The following is a 16,706-nucleotide window of genomic DNA, read 5'->3' as shown; positions in this document are numbered from 1 at the left end:
CATTGTGTAATTCCATCTGTCCGTCGGTCCGTCCGTCCATCCATCCATATTGTTCTGTTTGTAATTCTGTAGTTTTATAGATAATTCTATCTGTCTTTAAGGCATGCAATTCTTCAAACTTAAAGGGGTTTTTCCACAAGTTGATTCATTAGGGCCTTAATGAAATGTCTATAACATACTTTGGTTAAAATTTCTCAATGGTAGTGTAAAACAACACTCTTTTTACCATTCCAAAAACAGCTCTTTTCAGAGCAAGCTGTTTTGTTGCGTGCCGCTTTAAATGCTAATGAGCTCTGCTCACCCCACCCGTGGGGTGACGAGTAGTTCTCTGAGAGACTGTTTACTTCAGCCGCATTTAGCCGTGGAACTTGCTAACTAGCACATTGTTAGGAAAGGCGATTTGCAAAGATTCATAAAAAAAACCTTATACTCACTTCTTCTGTAGGTGAAGCTGGATCACGAATGATTTGCGCGAACATAGACACATTTAGGCAGATCGGGGGCGCATTCCCTTCAAAAACGTAATCCACTCAATCTTCAGCAGCTCATATGTTGGGAGTAAATGAAGACTGCTATGTTCATTATTACATCCAACAACAGAACACCTCAATCACTTAGGAGACATTCTTGTCTACATCTGCTCCGGTGGTGAAACAATGGCGGACTGATAACAGCTCACTCAGGGCGGGTCTGAGGTAAAATGCCTGTCAATCAACAAGCGTGGGAGCGGCCTTGGCCTGTGTGACGTCACACAGGCAAGAATATGAAAATGGCTTGATTTGAGAAAGGGGTAATGATTTTAAGAGATTACAGCTCATATGTTGGGAGTAAATGAAGACTGCTATGTTCATTATTACATCCAACAACAGAACACCTCAATCACTTAGGAGACATTCTTGTCTACATCTGCTCCGGTGGTGAAACAATGGCGGACTGATAACAGCTCACTCAGGGCGGGTCTGAGGTAAAATGCCTGTCAATCAACAAGCGTGGGAGCGGCCTTGGCCTGTGTGACGTCACACAGGCAAGAATCTGAAAATGGCTTGATTTGAGAAAGGGGTAATGATTTTAAGAGATTATAAAAAAACCACTGGGTGGATTTGTATCATTATAGGGTGGTTGTGTACACACACACATTTATGTTCAAACAACATGTAAAAGTCAATTTCGCATCCGATGACCCCTTTAAAGACTTTAAACCTTTTTCAAAACTTTCAAGTAAAGCTTTATCAAGGCATTGTTCAAATTTTGCCATGAAAAATGTTGATTTTCTAGTCATAAAGTACAATCAAGTTTTTAAAATTTAAATTAATTTTAATTATATTATTTTCATTACATTTAAATTGTATTTGGACTTGCACACAGAATCCTACTCAGATTCATATTGATTAAAACACAGTCATGCTTTTGTGATATTATGATACTTTTATGATGCTTTTTTTCCGAGTGACCTGTATGCTGTCATAAAGCAGTTGCGACTGCTGTTATTTGGAGCAACATGCATTATGAGCAATAACATCTCTTAAAAGTCCAAGAAAATGTCATATAATATAGTAAGAACTCAGTATGTGTGTTTTATAAAAATAGGTCTACTTTACTCAAGGCACCGATAAGCAGGTACCAAACAACACCATAGGCTGTAATCATCAATCATCTTTTCCTGCCAGGCTAAACAATGTTCTACATTTTGGTCGACTTAGATCTCGTCATACGGCTTTGCCAATCTGCCTGCTGCTGAAAGATTAATATTTCATCTTTCTGCCAAGAAGAGAGAGCGTTTCTGACAACCTTCATCTACTGTAACACTTATCATTTTGTAGCAATGCTGCGATAATGGCTGCACTGAAGTGTAGCTGTTCTCTCTCTCCATCTCTGTCTGGGATAGGCTGGGAGAATTAGGTCCTCATGTAGTCATTGCAGAGAGGCAGAATGGTCATGCCACAAGTGATTATGAGCTGGTTGAGGTGGCGCATTCTGGGACCGGGGAGGCCTATGGGAAAGGGAGCCCATGCTTATTCTGCAGGTCTACAGATGGATTGTCCTCGACGTTGCTAAAACAAGCTCTGTCTCCATGCTTTAGTCACTCAATTACTGCTTATGTGTGCCTATCGCTTTCCCTGCACAACACACACACACACACACATTGTAGCTTCACTGAGTAGCTTCTTTGCATTCACACACATTTGCTCCTAGCCTGTAACTTCTTTTTCTTTATCTACCTTTCCCTCCATATCCTGTGACATTCTTCTATTATTGCATGAAAAGACTCTGCCAAGTTATGGTCATTATTTTATACAGGCTAATCCTATTCTGCCTACAGGGATTTGCATTTCTCAGGAACTAGCAGGATTTTATACCAGCTTATGTTAGTTAGCCTTTGTTTGATAGAGGTTGCTGGGGTTTCTCAAGTAATACAGCCCTTCTTTGTGAGCCAGGAGAGCCTGTACATATGAAATCGAATGCTGATTGAATTGACTTCAGAGCATTGCTGTGGTTGTAGAACGTGAGCGCATCCATAAATAAATGTGTAGAACTTCTTAATGCTTTGAAATGAAACATACTTGGGTGTTATTGAAAAACATTAATAAGTACAGAATTGCTTTTTTTAAAGGCATCTGTGATGTGAAATATATTCATTGGCATTGGTCTGTGAATAGATACATCTAAGACCTGACATTAAAATACTTTTTCGATGATCATAATCACTAAAACTGCATTTGGAGATCATCTGGGATGGATTTTGACCACTTTTAATTAAGGTTCTGATTTTTCCCACACAGTTTAATCAGTGATATTGAATTATTTCACTAGATTGAAATCTCATTTCTGTTCAGTGCTTTAATACTTTTCTTGTGTTTCCTTCACTTCTAATTGTTATTAATATCCTGTACGTAATTCAATTCAAGTTTATTTGTATAGTGCTTTTCACGATGCGAATCGGTGCAAAGCAGCTTTACAGAAAATGTGGTAGTTTTGTATGTTGTCTAAGGGTTGGCATCATCGGAGGTCTTCTGAGGAGTTGGCATCATCTCTTCTCAGGTGTTTGGTCATCTCAGGTCTTTGTAAAGGCTGAATCCAGACTGAAGCTTGTGTAATTCCTAGTTACCACAGGATGCCAATCCCGTGGCAGAAACAGAGAAGGTAATAGAGAAAAATTACCGTAGCTGCTGTTCCAACTAAGCAAAAATTATGTGTTCAACCCAAGAAAAAGAATGTTAATGTGCATTTGATCAGATGTAACTGAAGTACAAGGTCCACTACCTCCTTTAGTGAACTTTGCTATCCTAGGAACTACCAAGAGTCCAGAGTTTTGCGACCTTAGGGAGCGTGATGGATTGTAGCGTGATAGAAGACTAGTTAGGTAAGCAGGAGCTAAACCATTTAGGGCCTTAAAAGTAAGTTGTAATATTTTGTAACTGATACGGAATTTAATAGGTAGCCAGTGCAGAGAATGTAAAATTGGGGTAATATGATCATATTTTCTTGACCTGGTAAGAACTCTAGCCGCTGCATTTTGGACTAGCTGTAGCTTGTTTATTGAAGATGCAGGACAACCAGCTAGCAGTGCATTACAATAGTCCAGTCTAGAGGTCATGAACGCATGAACTAGCTTTTCTGCATCAGAAACAGGTATCATGTTTCGTAACTTGGCAATGATTCTAAGATCGAAGAATGCTGTTTTTATAACATGGGAAATATGATTTTCAAAAGACAAGTTGCTGTCTAATATAACATCCAAATTTTTGACTGTAGAGGAAGTAACAGTACATCTGTCTAGATGCAAATTGTAATCTACGAGATTCTGTGTACTGTTTTCTGGTCCAATAAGTAATATCTCTGTCTTATCTGAATTTAAAGGGGTCCTATTATGCTTTTTCACTTTTTGAATTTTAGTCAGTGTGTAGTGTGTATGTTTGGGCATAAAAAAGATCTTCAAACATACAAATCTCAAAGTCCACTCCAAAGGGAGATATTTCGTTTTTAAAAAATCCCTTTTCAAGAACTACAATGAACAGCTCATTTGGACTACAGCGTTTGTTTTCCGGGTTTTGTTGTCCGGTGAGGTCCGTTTGAGGAGTTACGGAACGATCTCATATCGCATAATCTTAATAAATGTTTATCTCCTGAATTGCAACTTTCTTTACCACGCTATTCAGTGCCAATCCCGCCATGCAGTCAATTTCACTGGTTAGGGTTAGGGTCAGGTGTGGGGTAGGTTTAGGGGTTAGCATTTTTTTGTAGCATAGTGCAGGAAATCAACACTTTAATTGACACAACCAATAAAATCTTTAGAATCAGCTGTGGGGCGGAGTTTGCACTGAAGTGGATTGGGGGGAAAAATTGCGCATGTGTGTCATGTGCCTGTCTGTCAATGGGAGGAAGCCACGTCCCCATTTGGAGATCTCCAGGCTGCAGTTATACCCTTTCCGTATTTCCATAGGCGGGAATTATTTTAATGATATTCTAATGGGCCGCTTTGTGATATCGCGGCACATTTTTAGTTACACCCAGCATCACTACCCTCTGATATATTGCCATTATCAATTTGAGCCAGATTAATTTTTTTATCTAAAAAAATCATATGTTTTTCGAACCACCAAGCATGAGAGCATGTTCTAGTACACCCCCAAAACAAATTCAAGACATTGTAAAAGAGCGTAATAGGACCCCTTTAATAGGATATTTATATATTTATATATACTTATACTTATATTTTTAACACACTCTGTTAGCTTAGATAATTTAGAAGTTTCATCTGGTTTTGTTGAAATATATAGTTGAGTGTCAACAGCATAACAATGGAAACTAATCCCGTTAATATTACCAAGGGGCAACATGTGCATTGAAAATAGCAGAGGGCCTCCATACTTTAATGGATTTAATTGAGATGATTTCCCATTTAAATAGACAAAGTGATAGTAATCGGAAAGGTAGGATCTAAACCATCTTAAAGCCTGCCCTTGGATACCTGTATAGTTTTGTAGTCGATCTATGAGTATGTCATGATCTATAGTGTCGGAACGCAGCACTAAGATCAAGTAAAACTAGCAATGAGATACAGCCTTGGTCTGACGTAAGAAGCAAGTCATTTGTAATTTTAACTAGTGCAGTTTGTGTGCTATGAAGGGGCCTGGAACCTGACTATGAAATTCTTCATAGATATCTTTTTTTTTTCTTTTCTTTTTTTGCAGGAAGGAGCACAATTGAGCAGACTTTGTCTAAAAATCTTTTTCAAAAATTTTAGACATATTTAGGAATATTTGAAATGGGTCTGTAATTTGCCAGTTGACTAGGATCTAGTTGTGGTTTCTTAATAAGAGGCTTAATAACCGCCAGCTTGAATGGTTTTGGGACATGACCTAGAGATAACGGCGAGTTAATAATATTGATAAGCAGTTCTTCTGCTACAGGTAACAACTCTTTCAGTAATTTAGTGGGTACAGGATCTAATAAACATGTTGTTGGTTTAGATGCAGTGATAAGTATATTTAGATCTTCCTGTCCTATAGTTGTAAAGCACTGCAGTTTTTCTTTGGGTGCAATGAATGAAGCTGAATTACAAGACGCTGTCAATTCTACATTTGTTATTATATTTCTGATGCTATCTATTTTATCAGTGAAGAAATTCATAAAGTCATTACTGCTAAACTGTGAGGGAATATTTAGTTTGGGTGGTGTCTGATTATTTGTTAATCTAGCCACTGTGCTAAATAAAAACCTTGGATTGTTTTGGTTATTTTCTATGAGTTTGCGGATATGCTCTGCCCTGGCAGCTTTTAGAGCCTGTCTCTAGCTGTACATACTGTTTTTCCATGCAATTCTAAAAACTTCCAAGTTAGTTGTAATGAATTCCTAAAGATGGAAACATTGGATATATGGTGACAATTTGCTCTTTGTGGAGACAAGTCTGATGGAGATATATTTGAATTAAGTTGCATATGCAATCCTGCAACGGTAGTTCAGATACTACCCAGATGTGTAATGCATGTTAATGCTAGAAATAAAGGGATCCCATGATTGCCTGTCTGTTGTTTACTGTCACAGCTTAAGAATTCTAGGAAATACATTGCCTCATGACTTTATGCTTTACATTTTCTGCAACATTTTAAGAGGGTTTATTCTGAAGCCCATCAACTTTCTGTAAATTATCTTTGGTGAGTGATGTAACTCTAGGCAATAGCTTTCTTTTTTAACTCTGCAAAGATGCAATGTTTTGAATCGACCAGATGACCACAAAACAAACCGTTTAGGTCAGTCACTAATGCTGGGTTTTATTACATACACATATCACAGACACACACATGTACACACATACCTCTCAGGGTTGGCCTGATCCCCTGCTTGTTTTCATGCCAAACTGAGCAGCTAAGCCACAGGATGCTGAAAAGGAAAAGAACAGGGGAGAACTGTGTAGAACCTGAGCAGATTATGAAGACAGATATTGAGTGTGCGTGTGAAAGAGAGAATGTGTGTTTGTTTATGTAGCCAGTTGCGCTTGTAAAGTCAATGTAGGTAAAGAATGTAAGACTTTTTCACAATAGAGGTTTTATTATGGATCAGAATCTGTTTGAAAGTGGTTTTAACCAGTTTCCTCATGCTGGTCCAAGCTGGTTTTTGCTGATTAATGCTAGTTTGATGCTTGTCTAGCTGGTGGACTACCATAGCCATGATGTTCACCATCAAAACTAGGCTGTTAAAACCGGTTGGCCAACATGGTTGATTTAGGTGGTTATTCTTGCTGGTGAAGTTAGTTTAGTTGATGTCAAAGCAGTTTTTCTGAACTCTGCTGCGCAAAAGCAGCGGTATCTGAAGGGGCAAATACGTCAATAGTCTTTACCTCTGGTTTTTGAATTTTCCAAGCATCAAAATCATGAAAGTAAACATGGAAAGCCATTTTATGTGTGTTCATATAGCGTATTTGTGTGGGGGAAGGAATCTGTGTACACATACATCTGATAATAGTGATCAAGCAATCAGTTTCTTATGCAAATTTCAGCAATGAACCTTCTGAGTAAATTCATGTTACCTCTAGGTGACCTTGCAGTTGCTAAAAGCTTTCAGCTGATTCCAGACCTAATGGAATGGAAAAGCCTTCTCTTTTTTCCTGTGAAAACATCTTGATCTGTCCTCTACGGAGGCTCCAAAATCCATTTACAGGTATTTTAGTGCTTGAAGAAGATTGTCATGATCTCATCCATACTAAACTCAGGCCTATTAGCCAGGGAGGGATAAACGTCAAATACAATGGTTGTACAACATGCATGAGAATCTTCTATGAAACTTCATAAATGGAATATAAGGTACAACTGAGCTAAAGTTCCCTTAAGAATTTTTTTTCTGGTGGATTTGTATTATATACACAAGTCTGCATCATTGTAAAAAATTCTAAATTGTTCTATTAAGAAATATAAAATGTTCAATTATTTATACCCAGTGTGCGGCATATAATTTAGATGTTTACAGTTTTAGATAACTGAAGTTAAACATACACTACTGTTTGGTGTCAGTAAGAATTTTTTAGTACTTAAAAATTAATACAAAAAATAATCCAGCAGCTATGCATTATATTTTTGGTGACAATAAAGACATTTACAGTGTTACAGAAGGTCTTTATATTTCTAATAAATTATGTACTTTTGAACGGCGTATTTACCTGGGAATCCTGGGAAAAAAAATATATTACGGTTTCCACAAAAATATTAGGCAACACTGTTTTCAACCTTGATAATAATAAGAAATGCTTCTTGAGCATGAAATCAGTATATTAGAATGATTTCTGAAGGATTATGATGCTGAAAATTCATCTTTGCCATTGCAGGAATAAAATTAATTTTAAAATTTAAACAGAAAACAGAATTTTTCATAATATTACTGTTTTTACTGTATTTTTGATCAAATAAGTGCAGCTCAAAAACATTAAATGTATTTTGCATTTCGAATGATAGTGTTTCTAGATCAGTTAAAGGCACAATATGTACGATTTTTTGATTAAAATATCCCAAAACCACTAGAACAGTGTTATATATTTTGCTGACTTGTGTACTTACATTATTCCAAATGTTTTGAAGAATGTTTAAATCCAGGGAAATAAGCAATTTTAACTAGTGACACGGACCGTGTCTATAGTGTCATTGCGTCGCCTGCCAATGACGTCATAACCCCTCGATTTTTCCGGTTTTATTTTGTTGAAAACATGGATACCCCAAAGACACTTTAATATGTTATGCATTTTATTTGACAGGTGACGAACACACAGAGTAGCATTATAATGGAACTTTCAGTACACTCAAATGTATCTAGTATAAAACAGCGCTGTTTTACCCCACATACGCATGACCGGAAGAAGCAGAAGCAGTCGACTGTGGCATAATAAAAGCTCTGCTGCTGTTAGCAATCACTCCAGTGGCCTCATTTCACTTCCACGACTTTTAGCCCCACTTTTTGAACATTAAAGCATGTCAACATATTCTGTTACACCAAATACACAAAATAATGATCTTTAAAAAAGCATCATATGACCCCTTTAATACATTAGCTCATCAATTAACATGATTTCTGCCCGAGTCCCGTCAGATTTTATCGGCTGTGGGAATGAAGACGACAACTCTCATGATTCCACACTCAGTCACGGCGTCATCAAACTACACCTTTCTTTCTTGTTTGTTTTGAATATGCGCCCCCTAGTGACGAAAACGTACATATTGTGCCTTTAATATTTTACGAACAGTGATGACTCAGTTATTTACTATATTAGTCTATCTATGATGCATATGTAGCTTGCCAGTGTGCCATTTATTTTTGCAAAGATCACTGGCATACTGCACATTACCTGGAAATATAGCTTCTGCTCACATGGGGAACGCTGATGCCAATTATCCTCAAATTAAATTATTAATCTTACACCGCTTAACCTGAGTAGCTCCCTCTATTCTCTGTCCAAAAGCACTGCTCTCTCATATACCCATGGAGAGCTCTTCTGTGATGATATAGGTGTTACCAATACTTTATCCTGCAATGCCCCTGTATAAACAGTCTTTAACTAATCTGCAGAGGCTTTAATTAGGCTAAACAGTGGGGAAATGAAGCTCTAATCTACATTAAATGAACTTTCAGTGGAGTGTCTTTATTAAGATCCCAACACCTCAGTAGGGGTCAGGGCAGGGAACTGGGGGATACTGGAGACAGGCGTTACCAATGACAGTTGTCAGCTTTTTAAGAAATAATAGAGCAAGATAGTTAGGATCTCTTAACACCCTCTACACTCTAAAAAACACTGGGTTTAAAACAACTCAATTTAGGTTATTTTTAACCCAAGGGCTATGTAAATATAGAACAGAACACATTTTGGGTTAATTTTACCCAGCAAATGGGGTTGTTTATTTAACCAAGCATAATGGGTTGATTCATTTTTACTGTAATACTAGCTTATTTTACTCCATACATGAATTAATCTTTACAGTTTCATTTAAATCCTCTAAACTTTTGTAAAATACTCCACACAACCACTGGTTTGCATGATAACGTCCTTTATTTATATTATATTTAAAGCATAACATATTTTATATCGCTTTTAATATGTAAGGCCAGTAAATTCTATAAATGTGCAAAAAATAAAGATATTTTTTGTAAATAAATATATTGTTTCAACCCATAAATTGACGTGGTAAAATAAAAATGAAGTGGGAGAACTTGCACAATTGGTGGCTGACTAAATACTTTTTTTCCCCACTGTATATATTACAATAATTTGATTATGAAGTTCATCTTATTTTTTCCTTCATCTTTACATCTTTCCACTTCCTGTCATTTATGCCATTGTGTCTATTGCCTTCTGAACTACCAATGTAAAATGAGCATTTTATATGTGCTGTGCTAAAATTAGCTTATATAGCACATATCTGAGGTCTCACCCTCACCACAGGCTTCCGTCCTGTCAGTCTTTGAGCTCCTCAAAAAAAAGTCCTTATTGGCATGTTTCTCAAAGTATTGCTAAAGCATCAATGCACATGACAAAAGCACTGACAAGAATAGAAAAATAAAAGAATAATATCAGCCAATAATACATAATAATGATCATTTATTTAAAATATTTAAAAAGTAAAACATAAACCAAGGGACCAGTTCATAAAGCTCTGATTGAACAACAATTGGTGAATAGGTAACGCATGTCAACATATTCTGTTACACCAAATACACAAAATAATGATTTTTTAAAAAGCATCATATGACCCCTTTAATACAGGACTAAAGTATGATAAAGCTCTACTTCATGGTGCTGCAATGTGTAAAAAAAAAAATAAAAGACTGGTCAAATGTGTACTTTGGTTATTTTTAGTTTGGGATTTACTGGTCTCTTAAGTGGATGGATGAAGCTGACATTTCTACCTCTAGTGATTTCTGCAACTTACACCTATTGTGTTTCTCCCCAGGCACAGAAATCATGGATAGAAAGAGCTTTCAGCAAGAGAGAATGTGTGCACATTATTGTAAGCACCAAAGACCCCCATAGGTGAGTAGCGCTACTACTGCTGTAGTCTTAGCAAAATATGCATTTTGATCACACACATTTAAACCATATTTAGATGTAACTAAATGTGTTTGTACTATTAATGAAAGAGAAATGATTCTACATTAGTGCAGCCTTGTTTGAAGCTGTTAGAGAATCTAAAGATAGTCGCACTGAGTGACGAAGTGAACACTTGATGATAAATGATATCTTGCTTCTTTTACATACCATTTTTAAGATGTGAAGAATTTGTTAGTTTACTATAATTAATCTGGCACTGAAATGTAAATCTCAAAGCCTCTCGAATACTTTTGAAATCCTCAAATAATGTCTATTTTACACTCTTAAAAATAAAGGTTCCAAAAGGGGGTTTTCACAGCGATGCCATAGAAGAACCAGTTTTGGTTCCCCAAAGAACCTTTCAGTGAACAGTTCTTAAAAGAACCATTTTTTCGTAGTGTGAAGAACATTTCACTATAAAGAACCTTTTGTGGAATGAAAAGGTTCCATGGATGGTAAAGGTTATTTGAGGAACCACTGATGCCAATAAAGAACCTTTATTTTTAAGAGTGTAGATCACTTGCTGACAGCTTTGACTTCTAATTTAAGGGGCATTCACTTACTTTCACAATGGTTGTGTCTTCTGTCACAGGTGCTGTTGTGGCCGACTAATTGGTCAACATATTGGCCTGCCCCCCAGCATCTCATCCAATCAGAATGAGAAGTCAGAGCGGGTGCCAAAGAATGACAGCTTGTCAGAGAAGTGGTCCATCAGCAAGCACACCCAGCTCAGTCCCACTGACGCCTTTGGAACCATTGAGTTCCAGGGAGGTGGACACTCCAACAAAGCAATGGTACAGCTATTCAATCTCTTATTAACAACTGTTTGATTCTGATGATAACTCTATAAAAATATTACAATATTTTAACTCTGATCAAATATCCATGAACCTTTTAGAATTAAATTCCTTTTGTGAGGCATTTATTAATGTCTGTAGATCATGCAAGCTTTTAAATATTATCCATTTTACTGCCATAAAGTGATATACGATATTTTAGAGGATGTTCAGTAAGACAAAACGTAGGGTGGGAACTGATTTTATTAATTGGGAATTTATTGGATAATAATAATAAGTGGATATTGCATACCAGACATTTGGCTGTTATTTAACATTACACAAGTGACATCAGTGGTTTAAAAAGAGCAAGTCTGACTTTATTTTGATTGATTCCAAAGCCTGTTCCAAAGAAAAAAAATCTGTGCTTTGATCTCAAAAACATGAAGTAAGTTTTGATTTCATGTTGACCTTAATCACATTCATAAATGACAGTTCAGTCTTGCTGGCTGTGTTATTTGCAAATACAGCTTGAATCCTGAAAATAAAATCATGGTTTCTTTCCACAATGATAATAAGAAGAAATGTTTCTTGAGCAACAAATCAGCATATTAAATAATTTCTGAACGATCATTTGACACTGAAAACTGGAGTAATGGCTGCTGCAGCAGAAAATTCAGCTTTACCATCACAGGAATAAATGACATTTTAAAATATATTAAAATAAGAAACATGTTTTAAATTGTAATAATATTTCACAATATTACTGTCACTGTATTTTTTATGAAATAATTGCAGCCTTGTTAAGCATAAAATACTTCTTTTAAACTCCAAACTACTGAATGGTATTGCAACATCTTAGATGTGTACTCTTAAAGAATGTCTCAAGATCATTTTGTTTTTATGTTTTGTCAGTATGTACGAGTGTCTTACGACGCTAAGCCAGACTTACTGCTGCATCTGATGACAAAGGAGTGGCAACTGGAGCTTCCCAAACTGCTCATCTCTGTTCATGGAGGACTTCAGAACTTCGAGCTGCAGCCCAAACTCAAGCAAGTCTTCGGCAAGGGTCTCATCAAGGCGGCCATGACCACTGGGGCCTGGATCTTCACTGGAGGAGTTAATACTGGTGTGTATTCATGTATTTTTCAGTTTAATTAAGATTCTAATTAGATTACTCGTATTAAGATGCTGAGCAAAGCTAGTGAAAGCTGATGCTATCTAAACTTCTAGAGAAGATCAAGAGTAACTGTGTGCTATCTCAATGTCCTTGATGCATTGTGTGAAACTGTATCTCTCACACTGAGAATCTGTTATCTCTTCCCTTCTGCCACCACAGGAGTCATAAGGCATGTTGGTGATGCTCTAAAAGACCACGCTTCCAAGTCGAGAGGGAAGATCTGTACTATCGGTATTGCCCCCTGGGGGATTGTGGAGAACCAGGAAGACCTGGTGGGCAAAGATGTAAGTGACTTGACTCAACCCTCTACATTGCGAGTAAATCACTCGCATATGCGACTAAATCTTCACTCTGGGCGACTAAATTACGTCTAATATTAGCCAATTGCTAATAAATTCTCAGATTTTACTCGCCAGTGTGTGAGTTGGAGGCTAAGTATAAGTTTAGCTCAGATATATTTTCACTCGCCGAACACTCTCTGACTGAGCGCATTAGAGTTTCACTCTCCGCCAAGCGATCTGTGCTGTTTTTCAGTTCATCTGAATGGATGTGCAACGCACCTGTAATTATCGTACCGTAAACTCTAGTGTGAAGGCGCACGACTCGCCGTCGCTTTGTTTCACACACACGCTGCGAGAGAGGGAGAGAGAGAATTGATGCGCTACCTATGCGCGCTACATGTAAACGATATTCTTTGTTGTATTTTGCTGTCAAAATAACAGAGTTCCTTTGGAATTCTTCAGCTTTTAAGAACTACCGCTTTCTCCGGTAGTGAGCGGAACTAATGCGCAAATGGCAACCTCATTGGCTGGTGCTCACCTATTATCGTCCCTGTTTTGATTTCAGCAAATCAGTTCAAGCGAACGCACACAACCTGATTAATATTCATGACTCCAGTAGCTCATTAATTCTTGGTGTGTTTTATATTGTTCTTATTAGTAGAATTCGTATCATTGTTATCTTATCAGTATTTTTTGTTCGTTTTTCCCCAATTTTTTTTTTTTTACAGAAACACTGAATGACCACAAAAGCACCACCACCAGTCCGAAGTTCAGTTAAAATGATTAATATGCATTCATACATGGTTATCAAGTTTTAATTCTAATTACTAAAGTTATATCATTAAATAATATTGATTATCATATTATAATGCTTGACAGACTGATGTTAAGTGTGTACTTTCATATATATATATATATAAAACTGCCATTTTACAAACAAACATATATATATATATATATATATATAGAGTAAACAAAATATATATATATATATATATATATATATCAGTCTGGCGATTAAACTAAAAAAATTACTAGCCAATGTCGATTCAATTGCCAAGGTGTTCGTAGAGGGCTGTGACTGTTGCTATTTAATAACTAGAGCTCTTTTAGTATAGTTTGTTTTTCTAAATGACCAATAAGACATTGTTTGGCTCAAGTCAGGGCATATTTCACAAAATGTGCTTTCGTTAAAATTAAATTAAAATTGATATATTCATTGAATTCCTTATTTACAAGAGTGAATCTCCAGATAACAATGGAATGATTTTCAGGTTATCTCTGCATGAATTCTATAAATAATTTATATGTTAGCCACTACATACATCTACTCAGTTTCACCTCAGCTTGTCTGTGTATCTCTGGGGACTGGTGCACAACTGAGACACAGTGATAGAATCATTCTTTATTTATAACCACTGATCTCTATACCCCCTCGTTCATACAAGATTTTGGTTCTGTCTCTCTCGCTTCCGAGACCCCACTCACCCCCCACCCCTCTCTAGTCTGGTCTGGTCTGGTGAATGTTTTAAAGACAATGTTGTGGCATTTCTATTTCTAGGTCGCTGATCAAATAAGTAAATGTGTGGCACTGAGCACATGACTCTTTGTACAGACAATCTGATACTATAAGACATTCTCTGGGTCATTCTCAAATCATGCTGGAGAACATAACAAACTTGTAGAGTTTCAGTGCTTTTATTTATTTATCTGCATTTTAAATACAAAATAAAGCTTTTTTTGTTACTAGTGATCTATGATTACTGAATGCTACTTGTGCATGTGGATGCTTTTTGTAGCACGTCACTTTCACCTTTGTTTAATTTTTCTTGTCCTGAACATCCCTGAACAGCATCTTTTTTACTTTTATTCGGTGTGTATTGCAGGTGGTCCGGCCGTACCAGACGATGTCTAACCCTCTTAGTAAGCTAACGGTACTCAACAGTCTACACTCCCACTTCATTTTGGCTGATAATGGCACCACCGGAAAGTACGGAGCAGAAGTCAAACTGCGCAGACAGCTAGAGAAGCACATCTCTCTGCAAAAGATCAACACACGTGAGTACATTTGCGGGTAATTAGAGATGCTAATGTTAATGTTATTACTCCAAACTGCAAATTCAATGGCGCTTTTAAATTCTTTTCAAGAGAGGTTATAATAGTCTTCTGTCCTCAGTCACTATTTCTAGGTTCTGTTGTGCTGATCTTCAAAAGCCCACAGAGAAGTTTCTCTATAGATTCTGGTCAGAAATGCCCAGATCAGTTTGTGGCTCAACGCCAAAATGCTACACAAGTTGCGAGATTCAGAATTGACTGCACTGAGAGCACAAAGCCCTCTTCAACTGCACTCACTCCATTTACTCGCATAAAGATATCAAATAAACATCATTCAGCTGAAGGAACACATTCAGATTAGAGCCAGTGAAAATGCAGTAAATCATAAACACACTCAAAAACGAATGCCCCTGTTTTGTTTGTGCTCATGTGGATCATTTAGGGTCATTTAAAAGTGCATTTATACTCAGACTGCTTATGGCCTGCTCATGCATACTTTGATTAGTTGTTATAAGATTTCTCTCCTGCGCCTTTATATATGCTCGATTATAACATTATCTGTAATTTGAGAAATGCTATTATTATCAATGGCAAATGCATAGAAACATCTCTTTGAAATTAAATTGGCTTGATTTCCATGGGCAATAGTAATGCAACATTAATTATGGCAGGCTAATAGTGTTGAGGTGCAACCTTTATTGAGCCTAATTCACATTATATAGAAAGCGTAAAATAAAATCTGAAAAGAATAAAAATTAGTTAATCACAGCATGACAGTGTTTCAGCACATAAAGCAACTGCTTAAACTGGATTGTGGCAGAAATGCAGGGATTTATTAAACCAAATTATAGTAAATATAGTGACATGTAATCTGGATTATGTAATCCAGTAATTAAATACTTGTAATTAGATTAAAATTACATTTTAGAATACTCAGAATCAGACTACAGTTACTTTTTTATTGATTACATGATTACATATTATTCATTCAATAGCAATAAATTACTCATAATTTATTGATTCTCCCTAATTATTCTTTTTCATTTTTTAAGTGACCCTTTATGAAATTGTCTACCACTTATATATATATATTCAGAAAGTCTTTCAGTTTTGTGGACATTCACACAAAGACCAGTCAGTAGTTGGGTGGCTAAAGTTACTGAGAGGCCCCTGGATTTACAAAAAATATTTCACTTATTATACGTTTTTCTTAGTATTTCAACATTACATCAATTACTGATAAACAAGGACATTTTTTATTTGAATGATCACTCAGAGAGTTATTTAATCATGTATTACTGTCTTTGCAAGGCTTTTGTCTTTCAAACACATTATAATGCACAAATTAAACTCACAAATCCCCTGCAGTTCCTTTACAAACCTTGATAATGTAATGTTGAATGCACTTCATGTTATCGGTAACAACAGATGAAATATATTTTCTTTTTCTTTGCATTTTTATGTCGATATGGTACAAGAGTATCCTATTTAAAACAATGTGATAAATGAATTCGGTCAAAAGTAATCAAAAAGTAGCCTCATTATATTACCTAAAATGTCCGTCTAGTTGCAAATTGTAATCCACGAGATTCGGCGTACTGTCTTTTGGTCCAATAAGTAATATCTCTGTCTTATCCGAATTTAATAGGAGAAAATTATTGGTCATCCATTCTTTTACATTTTTAACACACTCCGTTAGCTTAGATAATTTAGAAGTTTCATCTGGTCTTGTTGAGATATATAGTTGAGTATCATCGGCATTTAATGTAATGGATTATGTTACTTACTACAATTTTTGTCATGAAAATTGGAATCAGTAACGGATAGCAATCTGTAAGTAATCTACC

General features: G+C 36.3%; 1 protein-coding gene across 1 annotated transcript in view; it reads left to right on the top strand.

Moving 5' to 3' along the window:
- LOC107595026 (transient receptor potential cation channel subfamily M member 3-like) overlaps positions 1–16,706 on the top strand; it is a 93,384-nt gene that overhangs the window by 27,716 nt on the left and 48,962 nt on the right. Inside the window, exons 2-6 of the mRNA XM_016285301.1 lie at positions 10,431–10,510; positions 11,160–11,361; positions 12,259–12,472; positions 12,683–12,807; positions 14,691–14,862. Coding sequence (XP_016140787.1) covers positions 10,431–10,510; positions 11,160–11,361; positions 12,259–12,472; positions 12,683–12,807; positions 14,691–14,862 — 793 coding nt within the window. The remainder of the gene's footprint in view (positions 1–10,430; positions 10,511–11,159; positions 11,362–12,258; positions 12,473–12,682; positions 12,808–14,690; positions 14,863–16,706) is intronic.

This window comes from Sinocyclocheilus grahami, unplaced genomic scaffold (assembly GCF_001515645.1).
Source record: "Sinocyclocheilus grahami isolate Dianchi unplaced genomic scaffold, SAMN03320097.WGS_v1.1 scaffold195.1, whole genome shotgun sequence".
Lineage (NCBI taxonomy): Eukaryota > Metazoa > Chordata > Actinopteri > Cypriniformes > Cyprinidae > Sinocyclocheilus > Sinocyclocheilus grahami.
Note: the sequence above shows the minus strand (reverse complement) of the source record. Positions and strands in the feature narration are given on the sequence as shown.